Below are 23,461 nucleotides of genomic sequence, written 5' to 3' on the forward strand. Positions count from 1 at the left end.
GCCCGGCAGGCCCCTGCCCCGCCCAGCGCTGAAGTCTCCGCCCCGCCCGCTGTGCCCGCCTGTCGTGACCTGTGCTGAGGGGCATTTCCCCCGGTACGAGTTTTACAGCGTGAGTTGTCGTGAACATACAGAAACGGGCAACATAAAATCCCTCCTGGGAAGCTGTGGTAAATCGCTTCACCTGGAAGGGGTAAGAAGCTCAAATAACCTAGTTGGCATCTGACGGGAAGGGCCGATAAGGAAAGAAGATACTTTCAAGTCTGGAGTGGTTGTTTGTGGGTCTCCTTGTTCCCTCTCCAGAGGGAGCGAGAGACCAGGCAGGTAAAACATCTCCTGAAAACCAACCTCAAATGATCCATCTAAAACACTGGTTCCCAAACTTTAACAACCTGTGAAACCCCTTTCACTAAAATGTCAAGTCTCATGAACCCCCTCCTAAAAATGAATATTTCCAGGGATTTTGTCCTTTATCTGAGTATAAATTATAAAAGCAGTGATCTTGGACATATAAAATTTGTTTTTATGACATGCTTATTATACACTATTTACTATTAATTATTATTTATCACTACCATATTTTTATCACATTATGAAAACAGCAACAATCCTCCAAGATCTCACTTTAGTAGCTTGTATCATTTTGAATAAGCCTGTTGTAAGACGAGGCTCCTATGCTTCATCAAGGAGTATCAGATGTGAAACAGCAGGAAGGTATTTAAGAAGGCAACTCAAAGAGTTCCGCCTACACAAGCATTGAGGTCTTGAGCAGTCCAGGCAAACAACTTGTTCTTCATAATAATTTAAAAAACAACACTAGCTGCCTATTTAATTTTAAAAACAGCAAAAAATATCCACCTCCCTTTCCATTTCTTTTAAGAAGTCTTGAAGTTTAAAGTTCTCAGTGTGATAGATATGCTTGCTTTGATCTGCTTAGCTCTTGGAAGTCCAGGCTATTAGAGAGAGAAGGTGGGTGAAGGGATATATTTTATTGGACCAATTTCCACTGGGTTACCTGTGGATAATCTCATCCACAAACACAAATTCAACTACCCTCTCTAGGTGGGTGAATCAGATCTCTACTCCAAGATGGCACCATCCAAACAAATCTCAGCCAGGCTGTTTGATACCTTCCTCTTGACATCTAACCCTCAGCTCAAGCTCTACAAAGCTAAAACAGAACTCTTTAATCCACACCCCAACGCGAGCTTGATCACTGTGGGCAACAGTAGTATCTTGGCAGTCACTTAAGTCAATAATCTGGGTATCATCTTGGACTCAGACCTCTCTCTAGGTTCTCACAACCAGACTATAGCAAAATTCTGCAGAGTCTTTCTCTATAACAGGGGTCTCAAAGTCCCAGCTCGCAAGCCATCTGCAGCACAAGAACCTCCCCATTGCAGCTGGCAGAGGAGAGATGCAGGCAGACACTCTGCAGGCAATGTCTGCTGCAGGCACTGCCCCTCACAGCTCCCATTGGCCGGGGGAGGACAGAGATATCATCACTAGTCACCAGGCAGAGTCAGCCATGGAGGCAGCATTATTAGTTGCCGGGCAAAGTCAGCCAGGGAGGCAGCATCACTTGTTTCCACAATGAATACAAACAAGTCAAAATACCAAACACAACTATCTGATGCACACTTTGAATAGTTGAAACGTTCAGGATTGCAGCAGTCAGAGGCCAAACATCAGCAAACTGACAGAACTGAAGTGTTGCCAGGTGTCTGGCAAATACTAAAAACTCTCTGGCAGATGAAGAATTGTATAAAGTTGTATGACAGTTTTATTATTTCTAAGAAATTTTAAATAAAAAATACAATATAAATATTTTCTTTTCTGAACACCATCTTCAGTGACATTATTGGCCCACTGGGAGGATTTGAGGACTGGCACTGGCCCTAAGGTAAATTGAATTTGAAATCCCTGCTCTATAACATCTCTAGGATGCGGCCTTTCCTATCCACTCACACCAGATACTCTCATCCAGGTTCTCATCATCTCACATCTCAGTTACAACATCTTTTTCTCTGGCTTTGACAAATGCAGTCTTATCCCTTTCACATACATTTGTATGCTGCTGCAAAAATCATTTTCCTAGCTCATCACTTTGACCATGTTTCCCCTCTTTGCATCCCTCCACTGGCTCCCTCATCTGTCATATGAAATATGTAAGCTACATGTTTTCACTTTCAAAGCTCACCTCTCATTCAGTAAACAAAAGTCAACTCCCACCTTCACTTGGCCCATCATATCAGCTTGTCCACTTGTTAAATTTTCAGACAAGCACCTTCATGCTTTTTCCTATGCTGCCTCTCACGTTTGTGAGGTGCATCTTGCAAACATTTGCCAAGCCACTTCATTGTTCTTCCAGTTTCGCCTAAATACCTCTCCTTCACTGTGATGCCTACAAAAAACTTGACAATGGTTAGGCTGCTGGTGTACTGTGACCACTGCCCATTGCACTGATCAGTGTTGTCTCAATGTTCCCTTGTACTTCTCTGTATGTATCCATCTGTTGTCTCTTGCCTTATACTTAGATTGTGAGTTCTTTGGGGCAGGGACCATCTTTTTGTTCTGTGTTTGTACAGCCCCTAGCCAAGTGGGGTCCTGATCCATTATTGGGACTCCTAAGCACTACAATACAAATAAGTATTAGGTGCTATCCAAGCAGAAAAGAAGGAATGACCCTTGCTCCAAGGAGCAAAACACACTAAAGCCATACAAGCAGAGGGGAGGACAAATGAGGAAACACAACATATGGAGAGAGAAAGCAAGCTGGAGACTGTCTCCATATTGGTTATATAAGGGCATATGAGGATAAACCACCCCACTTGGGCTGACTGTGGAATTTTAAAGCACATGTTGCTACCCTTTGAATGAAGGGCCTGCTCCAATAAACGCTTATGCACTTACGTTTACATGCAAACATAGTTCTACCTAGAAGTCAATGGGACTGGCAAACGTTAAACAATAGTGCCCATCTCTTACATTGTGCTTTTCATCAATAGATCTCAAAGCACATTACAAAAGAGAGAGGTCTCATTACCCCTCGTTTACAAATAGGGAAACAGACAGAGAGAGGTAAAGTGACTTACCCAAGGTCACCAAGCAGTCCAGCAGAGCCAGGACTAGAATCCAAGTCTCCTGAGTCCCAGTCCAATAAACTGGCTTCTAACTCATATATATAGTTACTTCTGAACCTAAGTAGCTGCAGGATGAGTGCCTAACTCCTGCAGCTAGCACCTGTGGCAGATTCATTAAGCTCATTTGATGACCAGGCACTAGAAAAAAACAAAGACCCATATTCTCCCAGTGTAAGCTATGACAAACATGATTCCCTGCTCCCCAGTAAATTGGGTATATAATTATTACATCAAGCACCTGTTCAGGAGATGGATTCACAGTATGCTGGATCGTTTATTTGTTCCTTTGTATATTTAAAATTTGGTGGCAGGTTTCTATATAGAATGACTCACTGTTTTATTTTTCCTTTTTCCCCCGCAGGGCGATGAACATTTTTTCTTCCTTGCTTTTTGATAGAAAATCTTTTCTGGTAATTTGAACAAGTCTGTCTCTCACTCTTCTTGGTATGTTGGACAATGAAATAGAAAAGTTCCGTTTCAATCTCTTCTCTTATAGTTGGATGTGTAGTAGCAGGATTTTATGTTTGTATTTTGTATAACTTAAAATGAAGGATAAAGAATAATAAGATAATAATGTAGCCTGTATTAAATGTATTAATGTATGATTTGACCATATCCTGCCAGCCACCCTTTTTGAATAGCAGAAAGGAATGGTCTAATGTGCCATTGGTAGAGATGCATCAGCCAGAATCTGTGTCTGGGCTGATTTCAAGGCAGTAACAGACCTTTTAGGATCACCACTTTGTTGTAGGCTTAGCATTTTAAAATAAGTAAAAGAATGCAATGATTGTTTTTCTTTTGCATTATAACTTAATGTGTTTTGTGTGTGAATGAGAAATGTGTGTTAAAAGATAAGTGTGAAGGCCATCACCGAACCAGATGTTCTAGGGAGGAACCGAAAACGGACGCAAGAGCATTGATGGCAGCGGCACCAATTTAGTGCAGTAGTGAAGACAAGCCCTTAGAAGGAGGCGCTGAGTGAGTAGAAGTAGGGGTGGTTGATCCCCTTTTTTTTCCTGTTTGGCTCTTCTCTTGAATAATTCATGGAACTTAGAAAAGAAGTGATGATGGTACTGGACTGGCCTGGAACTTTGAGCAGTTTGGGTTCTACTAAACTACCTTTTTGTTGCAGGCATGTAAATCCCCGGTGACTGCAATGTTGCCCTGAAATCCTTGAGCGTGTGGAGAGAGGAGTCCATACACTCACTGAAGAGCTTGGATCCATCAAGCACCTCTATTGGCACACCAGAGGACTTGAGCCAGGACACGCTCATGATCACAACTGCGGCCATGTATCTGGAGGCCATGTGTTGATGGCATCTAGGGCAGCTTGGAGGGAGCTTTTTGAGATTAACTGCCCATCCAAGATGGACTGACATTGCTCTCTTTGGACTTGTGGGAGGTAGTAAATAAAATGTGTAAATTTTGAGTATGTGGTAAAGTTGTATTTTGCCATCAAGGCCTTATAGTTGGCAATACAAAATTGAAGACCAGCTGACAAGTAGCTTGTTCTGCCCAGTAAATCCAGCCACTTGGATTCCTTGTTCATTGGAAGTCTAGATTGAGCCTGATGACTTCTTTTGTTGGCAACCTTCACCACTAGGGAATTAGGGCTGGGGTGGGAAAAGAAGTCTTACATTCTTTTTAGTGGGACGTAGTACTTCTTGCCTGACTTTTTACAGGTGGGTAGAACTGAAGCTGGTGTTTGCCACAGGGTACGTGCAAGAGCTAGCAATGCCTCATTAACAGAGCAATCTTCCCTTGTGGATTGATATTCAAAATATCCACCTAAGAGAGCTGTGACTCTTGGATTTCTTCTAATGGAGAGAGCTTACCAACCGCTTCATGATGTGCTTGAAGGTCTTGAAATCATCGGCACAGGAGGGCATTGGTGGTGTTACCCCCTTATCCAGGGATGAAGAGGACCAGACTGAAGGATGTAAGATCTCCTTGGGCTGAAGTCCTTGTTTCTCTCTTGTATCATCTGGTACCGAAGAAGTGTGCAGTAATGGGAGATGGTTAGTTAGTATCCATGAATGGTACAGTACCAGTTGGTGCTGGTAGTCCTCTCTTATCCTGTAGAACAGATCACAGAAATGGCCCCCAGGGTCCCAGTAACCCCACTGAGGAGAATAGGGGAAAGGTCATACTATCTTGGCCTACAATGTTTGGTAGGTCCCTTAGATTCCTCTTCATTAGAGGGACTTATGGGAGTTTGATGGTACAGTACCAGGATGGATTTGTGTACAAAAATCTTTGAGTCTGATAAATCATCTCCTGAGCTAAGCTGGGGGGGAGGAGCAAGTGGGGCACTCAGGTATCATCATCAGTACTAAAGGTTGAAGACTTAGATATCTAAGTTTTAACTTGTAACTGTCTGGATGGTACTGGTGAGGGGGCTCTGATAGATCTCTGTAACAGTGGAGACTCAGGCTAATCAGAAATAAGATCCTCTGAAGACAGAAATCCAGCAGGCAGCAGAGGGTTTTGATAGCCTAAGGTTGAGGCTTGGGTTGGTACTGGAAGTGGAACTGTTGAATGGTGGGATAGAGACTGCTGCAGTATTGAGGAGCTGCAGGGTCTTGTCTCACTTCAGAGATGAGTTAAGAGACCAGTACTGAGGCACATGGTAGCCTGTGTGTACCACAGTGCAGTGAGGGATCAGATGGTTCTGCTCAGATAGATAGCTTTGGTGGCAGAGGGCTTGTTCATATGCGGTTTCTTACATGGTACCAACACCTGTACTAGACTCAGTTGGAACACTAATTCTCTTGAGTGAGTCTTATGGATTGACCTATCCCTTTTCTTCATTTCTCAGGTTTGGGAGATGTACTTTTTCTTTGACATCTGTCTCAGTGGCCACAGACAAAGCTGAAACAGTGACCAGAGGGGCCTGCAACATTGAGGCCAACATCCATGGGTGAGAGGGGAGGAAGCAGACCCCTCTGGAACACGAGCACATTTAATTAAATAGGAGTTTTAGTCTAGTCTCCCTGTCTTTTTTGGACCTGCCTTTGACCCTCTGACAGACTTTTCACCTTGAGGGGATGAGAGTCTCTCAAACAGTGCAGGCAACTAGAGTGCCCCTCACTGTGGGGAAAAGACTTGTGGCAAGTCTAGCAGAGATTAAATCCCGAGGTTTTAGGCATAACAACTTGTGCCCCAGCACTAATAAAGGTCCAGGAATAGGAGCTACCAAGCCTCAGCAAAATAAACAACAAAATAGATAATGGCTTTCATGAGGTGAAAAGAAGAAGCTGAATATAGATAACAGCAGATGCTGTCTCGAGCCATCCAGGGTTGAGAAGGAATAAGCGGTAGCAAACTTGTGCCTTCCTTTATCCCCTTATTCAGAGTATAAGGCATTACTCTGTGCAGGCACAGGCCCACGGATATTACTTCTCAGTCTGCTTTAGCATGCATTGGCACATATTTTGGGAGAGCACCCATAGGGATGTACTCGAAAGAACAGTGAAGTAAGAATTAATATGGATACTTGCCTGGGGCTCAGAGGTCACAAACAAAAGTAGGGGGTGTCTCTAAACCATACCTTGGTCCAAAGCCCTCCTTAGGAAGATCCAGGATATCTGTTTGGATAAGTGTTGCTTGGAAATAAAGGGACCCTTTAGTGGATTCCCAGAATTTACAAGCAGCTTGAGAGACTTTCAGAAAAACATTGTCCCAATGCATCCTACAAGACTTGGAAAAGTCAATGAACTAGCTAGTCCATTTGGCTGTTGCTGCAGTAATATTCCTAGGGAGGAATTTGATAAGAGTTTGTGGTATATGTTTGTAAATGCTTGTACTGTGCTTAGAACAATGGAAAAGTACATTTTTTAAAAGTGCTATTTAAAACTTTCTAATTTTCTCCCTTCCACTAAAGATCCATTTTTTCCTATGAATCCTTCAGAGGGTCTAGTCCTCAACCTATACTCTCTCCATATATTTTCTTATCTAGTACATATTCTTGTCTGCTGGACTGGAGACGTTTCAGGGTTGGGACTGTGTTGTAGCATTATATAAATAATTAATGGCTTTATTCATTCATGCTCACGTTTAGTTGACTTTCTCCTATATTAGATCAGTTTCCCCATTTATTATACATAAATTGGAAATTATTTTCTTTTATTACAGGTCTACAATTTATTGCAGTTACTGTATTTTTATGATTTCTAATAAATTATACAATAGTTCCCTCCTCCATAGTTTTCTCCATTCTCCTCCCCCACTATGTTTTGATCCCTGCCTACAGAGCTGATGGGTTTGTTGTTTGTGTACCATTATTATTAACTGATAGTACTTTTGTGGTGTCAGGTTTGCAAATTCATATTAAAATTATTCCAGAAAAAATGGTTTGGCTAAGCTCAACATGGACCTTTCTGACAGCTGAAACAGTAAGAGGAAATTAGACTCAAGGAGACAGTCTACTCCCATTAATAGAATGATAAAATAGATTATTCTGAGAGGCAAGTGAGTGTTTAATCCCAGTTAGAGGATAATAGCCTCCAGTCTCCTTTTTTTTGTTATAGCGGCTTTATTGTTTTTAGTTACAGTTTTGTCATGATTTTATTGGATGTTTAAACAGATGGTATCATACAACAGATACAGTTCATAGTGATTTGGCAACTGCCACTTTAAAAAAAAACCAAGTGTTTAATCTACTTATTTGCAATAGATTTTTGATGCATTTTTCCACAGAACACGGTCTTTATTTTCTCTAAAACATGAGGGCAGAGCACACAGCATTCTTCTACTGCTTTTTCCTTTGTAGCAGATTTATCCTTGATAAAGAGAAGCTAAGGAATCCTTCAATGCATATATTTCAAAAGCTTCAAATATGCAGAAATGAGGTTATGTTTTTATGTACTTTAGTATTGAGACTAATTTTTTTCTAAAATAAAGCCCAAAAAATAAACTGTTAATGGATGTTTATTGAACTCTTTTGAGACATTTGTCCAACTTCACAAAGGGCCTTTACTTTGATATCAGATACGCTCAAATGAACAGAACTGAAGAGTTTAGAAACCGAAAGTGTCTTCTTTGCAGAAACTAAAACAGAACAAAAATAGTTTTGCAATTTAAACATGCTAAAATCTTAAATTTCTGCCTTTTAATGCTAGTATGGTGTACCACTAGAATTTAGATAGGAAACACTAGTGAGCTCATCAGCAGGATAAGAGCTGTCATGCACATTTTAAATTACTATGTTAAATTACTGTACATGTGTAAGCACAGTAGTGAATTGTTCAAGGAACAGCGATGCATGCAATGCATCTGTGATTAGAAACCATTTCCTTCTTCATGTATATATTCTATACAGTTATTCCTCAGCAGTTCACATATTTGGTCAGGAGAATTGGACCATTATTATTGGTTGCAAGGGCAACATTTTAACATTGTTGTACTTTTGAATAATCTGATCAGGAATAAATCTAATGAGATCCCATGTTTAAAATAATTCAATAGATTTGTTTAGATAAGACAGCTAGTCTCAGATTTTTAGCATTGATAAGCAGCCAATATTTTAAAAAAGTTCCCTGAAGAGCAAGCAATAAAATCAAAGCTAACAAAAGCAAAATATTCGAGTATGTTAGTCTCAAGAACATTAATTTTTCGGGGAATCAGAAAAAAATCTGTATCAAAAGTAGGAATTTAAACAGCAATATCAAGTATAGTACCATACCCAGAATAAAAATTATGGATATTAATGTTTTCTCCTAACACTTAGCAGATTTCCAATTAGTAAATTAGGGAAATTGTGTATATTATACCCACTGTTGTAGTCAAAAAATTGTACACCTATTTAAGAAGTGTTCATAAAAATACTCAGGATAAGCTTTGAAAGTTGTTCTAATTTCAGTATACCATGAGCTTCGGTGGGAGACTTCTCACATTATGTTTATGATCTCACGTGTTTCTCAAATACTGTGTACCGAAAGCTGAAATAACCAATAAAATGCTAACTTTTGACATGATTCCACAAAGTGCACTAAAAAATCATCAGTAGGATGCTTCGTATATCTAGTGGGCTTTTAAACTAAAGACTAAATCCCCGAAATCTGATGATCAAAGTTTTGCACGTAGGAACATTAGTACAATGCTGTATTGTATGATTAGCAGACCCATATCTGTTTCTTCCAGAACTACCACGTTTTAGGGAAGCTTAAACCTGGGCCATACTATTATTCACAGAAGGGTGAAAGATAAGAGGGAGGAACGTTTAAAGTACCTAGTCTTCAAGAGTGAAACACTAAATATTTTGATTAGCTAATATACATTTTAATACAAGAGAATGCAATGAATGTATTTATATCTGAATGCAGATAATACTTTATTAACTGATCACAGTTTTAATGTCTGATTTAAAACCATAACTAATTTGGGAAACAAAAAGGGGGATGTTAAGGCTGAGCCATATATACAGAAAAAATCTGGATACTGATAATCTGTACATTTTTTATTAAGTTAACCTCTGCTTTTTTCTTTACACAAATAGTTTATTCAGTGTCTGAAGTTATCAAATTGGCCAATATTTTAAAGTCTTATATGCTGGAATGAAAGTTTGCCCAAGTTTTTGATGCAGTATAAAATCTCAAGTGGAGATCAGACAGGTTTGCTGTCATATTCCACATGAAGTGTTGAATTTTAATCAGGTTAGTTTATTGTTGGGGCACAAAATTATAACAAATGATTATCCTCTCTTCCAGCAAAACTAGTAGTTCTATCCCTCAAAGGTTAACCTGTATTAAATTCAACTATAATAGGTTGGGAGATCATTTGAAAATAAACGATACAGAGAGTACATTAAGTGCCCATGCTACATATCATTTTCCAACTCTTTAAGCAGCCTTTAACATTATATGATTAAGTGGACATATGTGCCATTTTACACAATTACACCAACTTTTCAACAAAATCCGGGAATTAGTTAATTCTTTAAGTTGCACCGTGAACAGTACTCCTATATGGTGTGGTATAGTTTTCCATCTGTATTAGCTCCCTTTTGTAAAGCTGGGCAACACATGAAATCAAGACATCAACTGTTTGTCCTTCTCTGAAAAAGTGTTTCAGCTGTCTAGTTCCAGTCACTGAAGGAAGAGGCAGAGGCAAGTTTAAATTATCCCAGAAAACTGAATAAATTGCTTTATTTGGTGTCTTCAAGAAGCTTCACCTTCTGTGGGGGATGTAGGTGTTGTGGGAGAGACCATTTCAGGTTTTCGTGAAATTCTATCCAATTCTGCCTGAACATCAGTCAATACTGGCTTCTGGCCTGTACAAAAAAAAAGCACACAACACTTGGTCATGCTTAAAAATGAAAGGGCTTGTTTTCCCACAACTATGTTATTTTGTAATAACATCCATTAAAAAAAAAAGTTAAGTTTTCCTGCTTTAATACAATACTAAAGAAGTTGTTTCATGCACGTCACATTTACAAACTGCACATACACTAGAGATATAGTAAAGATATAGTAAAATGGAGAACATATTTAGTTTGTAGCAATTTTAGATGTGTAGGTTACCCTACTGTTTGGTTAACAAGCCATTTTTACAACAGTTCTCTCAAAGTCTTGCACTGTATGTGGAAAGCAAATCCTATGAAATCCTAACATAAATGATAAACGTCTCATCTCCTAAAATTTCTAGGAGGTATTGACCAATAAACATTGGGCTCACATTATCAGTATGTATTATTCACACCACATATTAATATGTATTAAGCACACAACAATACACTGATTTATATTTCAAAACAGTTACATGGCCAGAATTGGCCTAGGTCTTTCTATAAACCTATTCACTTATTCTAAGTATCCTTTAAACACTTTGCAAAGCTGAAATCAACTTTGGCATTAGAAAATAATCAACTTGACTGATACTGATGATTCATTATGAAATGTACTCAAGAGATCAAATAAAGTGACTGACTGTACAAATTACCAACAGAAAAAACAAACTCTCTTCACATTCCTAATTGCCTTACCTCCCTCGACACAGGCATGGGGGAAATAGGATTATTTTATCTATGTTTACATGAAAATTCTTATTTCAAGGATCATAGATCCTGAATAGGTCTTAGCCGACTGAGCTTAAAAAGCAGACCAGATCTTTTCAGCTATTAAAGATCTGTGAAATTTCCTCCCCAGAAGACGCCTATGACTAGTCTTTGCATATGAATCGGAATACACCCTGTCACAGAGTTCCCGGCGATGCTTTGGAACTGCTCCAAAAACAAAGCCAGTCAGGACTTTGGGGAGCATCCTCTCCCTTGGAGCAGACTATTTACAGGGCAAGAAGCTCACACGGCTTCACCTTCCTGGTTCTGACCTTGGAGCATTCAGCATCCTCTGCCCTTCCGTGTGCTTCCCACAGCGAGTCCGCCTAGGCAGGGTCCTGGAGAAGCCAGAAGGTCATGCACGTACCCCCACTTCACAGTCAGACGTGACTCTTAGCCAGCCAGTAAAAAAAGAGGTTTATTAGATGACAGGAACACGGTCTAAAACAGCTTGCGGGTACAGAGAACAGGACCCCTCTGTCGGGTCCATCCTGAGGGGCAGCGAGCCAGACACCCAGGTCTGCACTCACTTCTCATCCCCAGTCAGCTTCAAAACTGAAACCCCTTCCACCATCTCCTTCTCTGCTGAGTTTCTTTCCTGGGCCAGGAGATCACCTGACTTCTTTGTTCTCTCACACCTTTAGCAACCCCTTTCAGGGGGGAAGAGCCTAGGCGATTAGTTGCCAGGAGACAGAGTGTCGGCCACAAACTGAGGCACCCACATAGTATTCTCAGGAAACATTAAGAACAGTCCAACTTCATCACACACCCTCCACATGGATACTGCTCCCCTCTTCAAATACAGGCTGGAGATCCTTTGTGCTTCTATTCACCAGTTGTTCTTGATTGGGTTGAAGACTCTCTGAATTCCCATCCACTCTCCCAAAGTGGGTATCACAAAGTTGTATTGTAATGCATATGGATAAGATGGCACAATTGTATATGCATACAGTAGAACTGAAGGCAGTGTGGTAATCCTCCTTGTAGCCCACACATCTAGTGCTGGGTAATGGAGTTTGCAGTCCATAGTGACAGGTTTAGCTAGGCTCTCATTCTGTATTCAGCAATAAAGGTTTCTGCTGCAACTTTTCTAAAGTAGTCATGAGGCAGCTGCAGTGATTAGATGGAGGGTGTTCTGACATATCTGCTGAGGGCCAGAGTATAAGACCAACAGCTGACAATTTATGCTGCAACCATCATTTACCTTCTACCCCTGAAGATTCTGGCTCTGTGTAGTTCTTTAAGATGTGTATCAGTAAAAGGAACACTTTGGGGTCTGTACTATTACAAGTGTGATAATTAAAGATAGGATCAGCATGTCTCTGTCGCTCTGTAACTTAAGACTGAGGAAAAATTTCTGTAACTCTGCGATGTGCTCACTTTAACAAGGACAAAAGTATCACTCAGTGGAAGAAAAAACATCCCTAGGGAAACTGGCTACTCCAGATAATTCCTGATCATTATGGCCCCAGATTGGAGTCAGGAAGACCATGTCATCATGTAGATTTGCACAACAATGCTTCATAGTGAGAGTTGTGTGATCTAGGCAGCCAATGTTCAGTGATCACTGAGGGATTTAAACAACTAGGATTCCAAACCATGCAGAAGCTATTGATGAAATCTCTGTGCCCATTCTGAATCTTCCCCTCTTGTAGTCTCTGGAATCAGCCCAGGAAAGAGTATTTTCAGTTGTGATGCAGGCCTTAATGGATCATCGAGGCAGGTTCACATGGTGGCCAGGCAAAGTACATGAAGCCCAGAGTTCTTGAAAATCCTAGCATTCTGAGAACAGGAAGAGTAGGACTATTACAGTGGTACCTTGAAGTTCCAAGCAGGTGGACCTCCATTGTATTAAGTGCTGTATAAACATCAAAAGAGCCCATGCTCCAAAAAGCTTAGAATCTTAAAGGACAACAGGTGGGTGAAAAGAATAAAAATGCAGTAGTAAGAGCCTGTTTAAGACCACTGGGAGCACTTGTGTGTGCATGCTAGGTGTGTTACAGGCATGCTAAGTGGGGATGAATATAGCTAGCATGCTTCCTTTATTTTCTAACACCACAGGCTCATGCAGCTATTACCCAGAAGGGCCTTTTTGCTCTCTTCACCTTCCCTAATAGGGGGAAGAAATCCAGGTGATGAGGAACAAAAGAGAGGACTTAATAGATGGGCATTCATATTACTTATCCTCATTATTCCCCTGCAGGAATGCAAGAGAGTCTCTGGGTCTGTATTTGTTCTCCCCACAAATGCTCTGATTCTAGCACACAAATATTGGAAAACAGCAGATGGAAGATCAAAAACCTCAGAGCTGCACAATACTAAGGGCTAACAGGTAAGGAACAGGATATTATTAATAAATTTCAGTTAGATATTAATACAATACGATTTCCCCCCAAAAAAGCTTAGAGGCTCACAATACACCCATAACATCCTCCCACATTAAGATCTACTATGATCTCATCTTGGCTTACCATTGTCAGCCTCTCAGATTTTACGTCATTGAGCCATGGATAATGCTGTACACATTTAAGTTGTATTACTTATCTTGTCACATTTCTAACTGCATTTTAACAAATATTGCATGCTAGATTAAAGATATTCCTTGCACAAATGAAATTTCCAGTGATGTTTCATGATTAATCATACCTGACTTTTTTGCTGATGGTGGTAAATTGCTGCCACCACCTCCACTGCCCCCTCCTCCAGGGCTGCCACCGCCAACGCCAGGACCGCCTGGGGAACCAGTTTTTTTACTCAGCAAACTGTTGAAGAAGTTAGCTAGGACGCCTTCGCTTGTGGCTCCAGCTACATTAAAAAAGTAGAAAGGTATTTTATATACGAAAAAACAACATTTTCCAAATAAATGCTGACTATACAGTTGTTTGCAGTGTTGTAGTACTGGGTTTATCCCAGGATATGAGAAAGACAAAGGTGGGTGAGGTAATATTTTTTATTGAACCAACTTCTGTTGGTGGAAGGTACAAGGTTTCAAGCTTCACTGAGCTCTTCTTCAGGTTTGGAGAAGGAAACCAAAGCATTCAAGCTAAATACGAGATGAGATAGGCTGCAAGCAGTCTGTCTCAAATATCTATAAGACAATGGACAAAGTCCAGAAATCCATTCCAAACACATTGACAAGCTCTTTTTTATCCTCACTCATAACTTTATATTCAATAACACTTTGTCCAAACCATGTAAACAGCCATGGATACTAAAATGCCTCCCCAGTATTACCTCATCCACCTTTGTCTCTTACATATATTAGGTCAGTATAAACAAATACACAAGTATTTCAAGTAAGAATAGCTCACTTATTCCTACATTTTCCCTGCACAAGAAATATACCTTTCATATTAGGATCAATTTTTTTTGAGCCAGTAGGGATAGGTGTGACACTGGCCACGTTGGATGTTACTGATCTGTTTGGTGTCCTAGGGGAGCCTCCGGGAACTCTTGGCGAAGCATCCTACATAAAAGTAGAAGATTGAATATTCAAACTATTTTGTGTACTCAATTTCCAGAAATAATCTATTAATCTAGACAAGCAGAACTATTTAATTACATTTTGCTATGTTTTCCACTTTTTTTTTTTAAAAGATACATTTAATACTGATCATGTAATTTAATGGAATACTTGTTGCAAAAAATTAATCCGTTTTAAATAAGAAGTCATGAAATGCCGTGAGATACTGACTTCTGTAAAAATGTGTATGTATAATGCATTAGCAAAGCACTTGAAAGTTAACGGAAAAAAACAGTACTGCAACTAAGAACCGCAGTCCAACAACTGGAGGCACTACAGAGGGTGGGTACTTCACCCTGACAAGAGAGTACTAAAGCTCTAGTTGTTTGGGAAACTGCATTCCCTAGTTCATGGAGAAGCTACACTAAGCTCTCCGTAGTATGAAGGCAAGTTCTGGCAAATATGGTGGAAAGAAGAATTTTTTATCAAAAGTAAACTGCGTGGAAAACTTATTACTTTCATTGCCTCACAAAAGCAACTTAATAGGTCATATTACTGAGTAGTTGCTTGTCACCTGAAAAAAGGTTACAAGAGCTGTCTTGTAATTTTTTCTAAATTAGAACTTAAACAAGTAACAAGGAGTTACACTGCTGAGCATTTTATATACTAGTTCCAGAAATCCATCTAAAATGTAGCTATACACATGTATACACAAGTGTGCACATTTTGGAGTTCAATTTCATTCTGGGCTTAAGTATTTTTACAGCAATAAGAAAACTGTAGAAACGCATAAGAAAAAGCTTGTAGATCAGAAATGCTCTTAAAAGTCAGCAGTCTTCTCACCCAAACATGCTATTGTATTAATCAAAACTGAGGAATGCGTGATTTTCAGTTTTAGTATTTAAAATCTTTGTTACTAACCACTGGCCTTCCAGCTGCAGTAGGTGGCTGTTTCGCTAATAGAGACTGGAAAATAAAATATTTAGACATTACTGTTTGCATTTACTGTAACAAGCTCAAAAATAAATTTAATTGAACACCACGTTTAAATGAAACTAAATGCAAAGTAACTACCTGCTGCTTCATAAGAAACACTTGATCGTCTTCTGCTACTATTTCTTTTTCATGCACAAACTGCAATATAAAAACATTTTAATACGGTTGTGACTGATGTCATTTAAAAACTAGAGGTCATCTTTTTCTATTTATAGATTAATATGAAGAGGCACAAAAAAGGCACGAAATGACTCAAGACAACATGGTCTTCAACCTAAAGCTGTGCTGGTGCTTTACACATTTTCTAATTGTTAACACAATGTGAGTGATCATAAGGTAACTATCTTCATATGCTGCCAGCTAAATGTTTTTACCTCAGCATTTATTTTTAAAGCAAGAGACATTAAGTGTTCTATTTTGTTAACATTTTAATTACAACACAGTTTAGACATGCTCTATGGAAGGCATTGTTACATACTTAGTACAAAAGTGTTCAGTTTACAGGGCATGATCATCAAGCGATGTAGTTCTCAGACTGTTCAAAGATCTTGAAAATTTAATTTAGCCTGAAGAAGCTCAGAGTACGTCTGGGGACTATCTAGGTACTGATATGCCACCGCACTTTACCTTCCGAGAGCCTCAAACAAAAAATTTATCCTCACAACCACCTTGTGATCTAGGAAAATATCTGTTTTACAGAGGGAAAACAAAACAGATGTGACCTTCTCAAGATCACATGACATTGATAGTAGAGCTGGAAACTGAACCCAGAAATCCTGAGTCCCAGTTCTATGCCTCAATCACAAAATCACCCTTCCTCACTACAAATACTCCGGCAGGCAAAAGGTGTCAAAGGAAATAAAATTTTTACTGGGAATCAGGCCTGAAGTCTATATACATGTAGAAACAGGTGAATTATTTTTTAAGCCCCTGGTATATTATACTACTACTACATATCTTGGCTTCTCCAGGATTGTGCAGATTAGAGTGTCACTTTTCTCATTAAGTATTTGTAAGTAGCTCATGAAGTGGGAAGTTGCAGCATAATCCTAAAATATCAGCTTCATTAAGTGAGAAGTAGAAGTACAGGTCTTCAGTTTCCCTCTCTGCTTATTTGTCTTTTGCTTATGGCATCTCCTTGAACAATTAAGATAGAAGTATTTATAAAATGTACTAAGCACAGAAAGTTGCTATATATGTTGCACATCCAATATAGATTTATCTTCTTGTTTAATTCCTGGTTTTATTTGCCTACTTTGGTGTTAAATACTGTTTACAACCATGTGTTTCTACTACAGAAAATAGGAAATAGGGAAGAGTTAAGATTTTTTTTAATTCATAAGAAATTTATAAAGGCATTTTAAATACTCAGGTTTGCTGAGAGTTAGTACATCCTGAATTTAACTCAAATCAATGCAATTTAGCTTTCCAAAAGAGCAGAAGTTAGATGTAAGTGTAGGCGTCTTTAAAGTGTTGTGGCTGCAGTGATAGAGGAAGACACTTAAATACAATGCTTCCATCTGATGTCTGAATGGAAGCTCGCAGTCAAAGATGTATCCAGTAGTCTCTGAAGCCTTTCCAATTTTAAATTTGATAAAATATGAAATTAAAATTGATTTAACATTCCTAGTTGGATTTTCCTATTAGAAATTAGAAGCTAAGTCTGAAAGAAGTCAAGTTGCCTCAGCTTTCCCATTAAATGTAGTAGCTGGGCTTCCAGCTGCATTTATAGCTACAGCTCATAAAAACTGAACAAAAAGAAATTTAAAAAGAAGTGAGGGAAAAGGTTAATAAACTTCACGAATTTTTCCAACCTCTTAAATAGTGGGTGCAGGCATACCACATACGTATTTGAAATTATTTGAGGCTGTGATTTCTTAACACTGTTTCGTAAACACTGGCACAATGGCAAAAATGCACAAGCGGCGCCTACCTAAATTAAATGTTTTAATGTTGCATTTTATTACATTGTATGTGGTCCATTCAATTTGCCTGCTTTTGAAAAAAAATTCTGAGTTAGTAAACTATTTTGGGGGCATATTATAATGAAAATGTTGACCTATAATGTTTAGTCCCATTTGGAAACTAAAGATGTACCCGTTTATATATTTTTTCCGCTGGAGATGGGACACTGGATGGGGAGGGTTCTGGATTACTACAGTGAATTCTTTCCCAGGTGTCTGCATGGTGGGGGTCGCCAATCAGCTTAGGGTCTAACTGAAGGAATTTCCCCCAAGTAAGATTGACAGAGGCCTGGGAGGTGGGGAGGGTTTGCCTTCCTCTGCAGCATGGTGCACGGGTCACTTGCTGGTTTAAAGTAGAGTAAAGGGTGGATTCTCTGAAACTTTAAGTCTTTAAACCGTGATTTGAGGACTCCAGCAACTCAGCCAGATGTTAGGAGTCTATTATAGGAGTGGGCGGTTGAGGTTCTGCGGCCTGCAGTGTGCAGGAGGTCAGACATGATCACAATGGTCCCTTCTGGTCTTAAAGTCTGAATCTGAATCTAAGCATAAGAGATTTATGTTTCTTTGAGTATAGCAGCAACCCTAATGGTTTAACTGCTATAGTTTGGCAAAGCAAAGCATCAAACTCCAGTGAAGATCTATAATGGAAATGTAATGGAGGGGTGTTAACAGGCTATTTTACTTTGAATGATCCCTAGAAATGTGTTAACTACTTATGCTAAAAAAAAAAAAAAAAAAAGTTACTCACCTTCTTGTAACTGTTGTTCAAGTCCATTCTAAATCAGATGTGTGTCCATGCGCATGGCAGCCAGAAGATTTTCTCCTTAGCAGTATCCATTGGGTTGATCTGGGCACCCCCTGGAGTGGCACCATCATGGTGCTCAGTATTGGGCCCTACCAACCTGCTACCCTCTCAGGTCCTTCTTGCTGGCTACTCCGACAGAGGGGTAGGTGGGTTGGTATTGGAATGGACGTGAACACCACATCTCGAAGAACAGTTATGAGAAGGTGAATAACCTTTTCTTTGAGTGCCTGTTCATGTCAATTCGAATCACGTGACTCCCAAGCCTAAATTCAGGAGGCGAGGTCGGAGTTGTCCACTGACTGGAGCACTGCTCTACCGAAGGCCGCATCATCTCTAGCCTGCTGGGTAATTGCATAACGTGCAGTGAAAGAACTTATGGAGGACCACGTCGCCGCTCTACATATTTCCTGGGTCGAGATTTGTGCCAGGAACGCTGCTGAAGAAGCCTGTGCCCTAGTGGAGTGTGCTGTGAGCAAAAGGGCAGGCACTTCTGCCAGGTTATAGTATTCACAGATGCATGAAGTGATCCATAAGGAAATTTGCTAGGAGGAGAATGGAAGACCCTTCATCCTGTTTGCCATGGCCACAAATAAGTTGAATGGACTTCCTAAACTGTTTCGTTCTTTCAATGTAAAAGGCTAGCGCTCTGCAGATATCTTAGGAGCAAAGCCTCTGCTCTCTGCCTCTTGAGTACGGCTTAGGATAGAACACTGGAAGGAAGATGTCCTAGTTGATGTGAACCTGTGAGACAACCTTCAGCAGAAGAGTTGGATGCGGCCTGAGCTGAACCTTGTCCTTACAGAATACGGTGCAAGGCAGCTCTGATGTTAGGGCCTTGGGCTCAGATACTTCCTGGCTGAGGTTATCACTACCAGAAACACCACCTTGTATGACAAGTAGAGCGGGGAACACATTGATGGGTCCACCCTCTGAATCGCTGTCAATTTGGAAAGGACCAGATTTAGGTTCCAAGTCGAGGTTGGTTGCTGGACATGCAGATATAGCCTGTCGAGACCTTTCAGGAGCTGACCATAGGGTTAGCAAACACTGACTGGCCCTCTGAAGCTAAATGGAAGGCAAAGATGGGAACCAAGTGAACTCCTACTGACAAGATGGCCAGTCCCTGCAGCTTGAGATGGAGAAGGTAGTCCAGTATGAGTGGTACAGAGACAAGTGTTGGGGATGAGTGATGCTGCGCTGACCAGAATGAGAACCTCTTCCCGTTTGCAAAGTAGGTAGCTGTGGTGGAGGGTTTCCTACTGTCAAGGAGGACTTGTTTAACCAGGTCCAAGCAGGAGAGCTCCATGGGGTTCAGCCATGGTGCTTCCACGCCGTGAGGTGCAACGACTCAAGGTTCAGGTGCTGGAGATGGCTGTGATCCTGAGTTATTAAGTCCGGGAGGCACGGCAAGGTAACTGGGGCTTCCATGGACATTTCCAGGAGAGGTGTGTGCCAGTGTTGGTGGGGCCGGGCTGGAGCTATCCATATCACTGAAGTCTCTTCCCTCCGTATCATTCACAAGGTGCTCAAGAGAGGGATGGTCGGGAACGTTTAGAGAAGATGGCCTCTCCATGGGAGGAGGAAAGTGTCTGTGATGCCGCCCAGTCTGTGATTCAGGAAGGAGCAAAACTGTTGGCACTTCTTGTTGCGTCATCTGGTGAACAGGTCCATCTGGGGAAAGCCCCACCATTGGAAGATGGAGTTCGCGATGGCCAGTCAGAGGGACCACTTGTAGCCATGAAAAGACCTGTCTGCTGATATGGTCCACCAACTTTTTCTGTACTCCTGGGAGGTACGATGCTTGCAGGTGTATCAAATGAGCTAAAACAAAAGTCCCACCGTGCAAGGGCTTCCTGACACAGGGGAGAGGAGCATGCACCCCCATTTGTTGATCGTGGTGTTGTCAGTCATGATGATACACATCTCTCTGTCAAGTGGGCTCAAAGTCTGGCATGCCAGATGCACTGCTCTCAGCTGACATTGATGCGGAGAGCAAGTTCCGCCTGAGACTAGAGGTCTTGTGTCCTGAGGTCTCTCAGATGTCCTCCCCAGACCAAGGGCTGATGCATCCATCACTAGCAAGAGGGACAGCTGAAGACTGGTGAAGAGGACCCTTGCACACACTACGTGCGGGTTGAGCCACCAATGGAGAGAGTCGAAGACCGGGAAAGGCAGAGTCATGACCCTGTCCAAACTGTCCCAAGCTGGCCAATACACCGAGGTTAACCATGATTGGAGAGGCCAGAGTCTGAGCCTGGAGTGTTGCACCACATAGGCAGAAGAAGGAATTGGGATGGTGGTGTGAGTGAGCAATGGAGCTACCCCTGATCCTGCTGATGCCAACCATGCTGGAGGCAGTATAAAAGTGGATGAGGCCACCGATGCCACCCTGGAACGTGACCCTTGGCCTTGGTGAAAGGCCCAGTGAGTCCAAAAGGGCCACTGTGCTGGGGGCTGCCACTGCGTGGGCCACAGTGCTGGGTAAGGGTGCCGGTCTCGTGATGACCTGGACCATCTACTTGTGGACCACAGAGGAGCAGTACTTTGAGGCACCCAGGGTCTGCGCTGAGGGCTTGGGGATCGACGAGGCTGCTGACCCTGTTTGGTACCAGGGAGCGGTGCACCAGGGATGGAGATCACTGGGACATCATTATGGGCTTTCCCCTTGACGGTCCTGGGTGAGCAACGGGTGTTGGCAACCTCTCCTGTCTAGGCAGGGAAAACAGTGCCGTGAGCTGGAGCAGGTCCAGTGCTGTCTCAAACGCCTACGGGGTCAACGGGAGGTGAAGTTGTCAGCTCGGCCTTAGCAAGCGAGAAGTGTCCAGACTCAACCGCCCTTCCATGGGGGCAGGAGTCAACGCGACTGTCTCTGGCAGTGAGGCCAAAGTAGTGTGGCCTGGGGCACTGCCTACTGGTGGGGAGGTACTTGGTACGCCAGCCCAGGCTTGGACTGGGGCCGGAGTGCTGCTTCTGTTAGTAGGATCCTCAGGCACTGATCTCTATCTTTCAGTGTCCTGTGGCAAAATCCCCTGCAGATCCTACAGCGATCCTTTTGATGGCTCTCCCCGAAACACTTCAAACACAAAGCGTAAGGATCGCTTCTGGGCATACACTTGCTGCAGACCTCACAGGCTTTGAAGCCAGGAGACAGCAGCATGTCCTAGTGCCGGGATAGTGCTGGAAGGCAAACCCCTAAAAAGGAAACTTAAGTAAAGTACCTATTAACTACTTAACACTAACTACAGAACTAATGAGAACTAATGAAAACTATATACAGACTGCCAAATGTGCTTGTCATGACAAGAGCAAGTGGAAATTCCAGCTAATCGTCTCTGGCAGTAAGAAGGAACTGAGGAGGTGGTGAGTCGGTAGAGCCCTATATTTAGCGCCATGATGGCACCACTCCAGGGGGCACCCGGACTGACCTGACTGATACTGGTAAAGGAATAATCTTCTGGCTACCGCATGTGCGCACACTTGATTAGAATTGATATGAACAAGCTCTGAAAGAAGAACAATCTATTCCGTCTTGTATTTAGTTGTGACACTCTTGGTATGTCTACACTGCAACTAGACACCTGCAGCTGGTCCAGGCTCAGGCTGCGGGGCTGTTTACCTGCAGTGCAGACTTTCCTGCTCAGGTTGTAGTCCAATCTCTGGGATCCTCCTATCTTGCAGTATCCTACAGGTCTGCCCTGTAATTAAATAGCCCCATAGCCCGAGCCCTGATAGCCAGAGTCAGCTGGCATGGGCCAGCCAGGGGTTTTTAATTGCAATGTAGACATTCCTTCAGAGTAAGGAATAAAGAGGTCTGAATAAAATCAAAAGCTTGTCTCTCTCACCAACAGGAGTTGGTCCAATAAAAGATATTACCTCACCCACTTTGTCTCACTAACTGAGAAGCAACTAAATCAAGAAGCTTTCTATTTACATCTTCAGTGTTTCTATAACGTGGGTCTTAAATCAATAAGCCAAGGATGCGTTAGCATTTGGAGCAGACTGCTGTTATAGATTATGCTTTTGGGGAAGAAGGGAAGACACCAGCTATTACTGACTCATTACTGAGTTTATAATTTGAGATTATGAAGTCAGTAACTGACACCTAGGGCATTGCAGCCTGATTTAGTTTGGTTCCAGACGCCTCAATGGCTAAATGATTTTGCCCCCTGTATCTTTTTCTATAGGTGAAGAGAACAGAAAGGTTTTTGATAGCTATTTTATCAGGTAATCCCAGACATTTTAAGAGGCTTTCTTGTAAGAATGAAATGTGCGGGGGGGGGCGGGCCTTTAGATTGTGTTTTTGAATTTTCATCAAGTTTTCCTTTCTTCTGAAGAAAGTTCTATAGAGAATAATGGCAACAGGGAGAAGAGGAGTGGAAAAAAATATCTACAAATGCATTTCTTTGTTGGAGGAAATAAATAAACCCTTTAAGTAATAGAGAAGAAACACCAGTGATTGAGGAGAGCAAACAGCAAGCCTGTATTCTCTCTTTAGAGAGCTAGAATTAAGAAATCTGCATACACAAGGCTCAGTTTAGCTTAACTATGTCTGAACCTAGGACACATATCCTACCTGGAAGGCTCTTCCTTCATTTTCACCACATCCATTACCCAGAGGGTTGTCTACAGATCCAGTTCAAGTCACCTCCATGAAGGCAGAGGCATAAGAATACAACCCATCATGAACAGTTTGAGTTAGATGTTTATGCCTCTTCCAAAGCTACTGTTGGAACCAGCACCCTGCCAGAGCTGCGGTGGGGATTTAAAGGGCCCAGAGCTCCATTGCAGCCGGAGCCCCGGGGGCTCCCAGACACCTCTGCAGCTGAGAGCCCCAGGTTGATTTAAAGGTCCTGGGGCTCCCAGCCACAGCCGGTGCCCCAGGGCCTTTAAATCTTGAGAGGCACCGCCTCTTCTGGTTGAGGCCACACCTCTTCCAGATGAGGCCACGCCCCCTCAGGACTCCAGTAGCACCAGCAAGTCCTGTAAATTACTTTCACCCCTGCTGCTCAGATTGAGCAAAATAAGCCAGATATTGAGGGG

At 41.7% G+C, this 23,461-nt stretch overlaps 1 protein-coding gene and 1 long non-coding RNA gene across 4 annotated transcripts in view; one reads left to right on the top strand and one right to left on the bottom strand.

The window, feature by feature from the left end:
• The first annotated feature begins 95 nt into the window (after positions 1-95).
• On the top strand, positions 96-4,569 carry LOC127044108 (uncharacterized). Its single transcript, XR_007772411.1, has 2 exons — positions 96-190; positions 4,273-4,569. It is a non-coding gene; the product is annotated as an uncharacterized LOC127044108 (long non-coding RNA).
• A 5,377-nt stretch (positions 4,570-9,946) lies between these two features.
• The window catches only part of DYNC1LI1 (dynein cytoplasmic 1 light intermediate chain 1), a 49,361-nt gene continuing 35,846 nt past the window's right edge, over positions 9,947-23,461 (bottom strand). For all 3 annotated transcript variants that reach the window (XM_050938464.1, XM_050938465.1, XM_050938466.1), the window contains 5 exons: positions 15,731-15,790; positions 15,578-15,622; positions 14,539-14,659; positions 13,840-13,998; positions 9,947-10,410 (listed from right to left, as the gene is read on the bottom strand). In XM_050938464.1, coding sequence (XP_050794421.1) covers positions 10,298-10,410; positions 13,840-13,998; positions 14,539-14,659; positions 15,578-15,622; positions 15,731-15,790 — 498 coding nt within the window. In that variant the 3' untranslated portion in view covers positions 9,947-10,297. The remainder of the gene's footprint in view (positions 10,411-13,839; positions 13,999-14,538; positions 14,660-15,577; positions 15,623-15,730; positions 15,791-23,461) is intronic.

Source organism: Gopherus flavomarginatus, chromosome 2, assembly GCF_025201925.1.
Source record: "Gopherus flavomarginatus isolate rGopFla2 chromosome 2, rGopFla2.mat.asm, whole genome shotgun sequence".
Classification (NCBI taxonomy): Eukaryota; Metazoa; Chordata; order Testudines; family Testudinidae; genus Gopherus; species Gopherus flavomarginatus.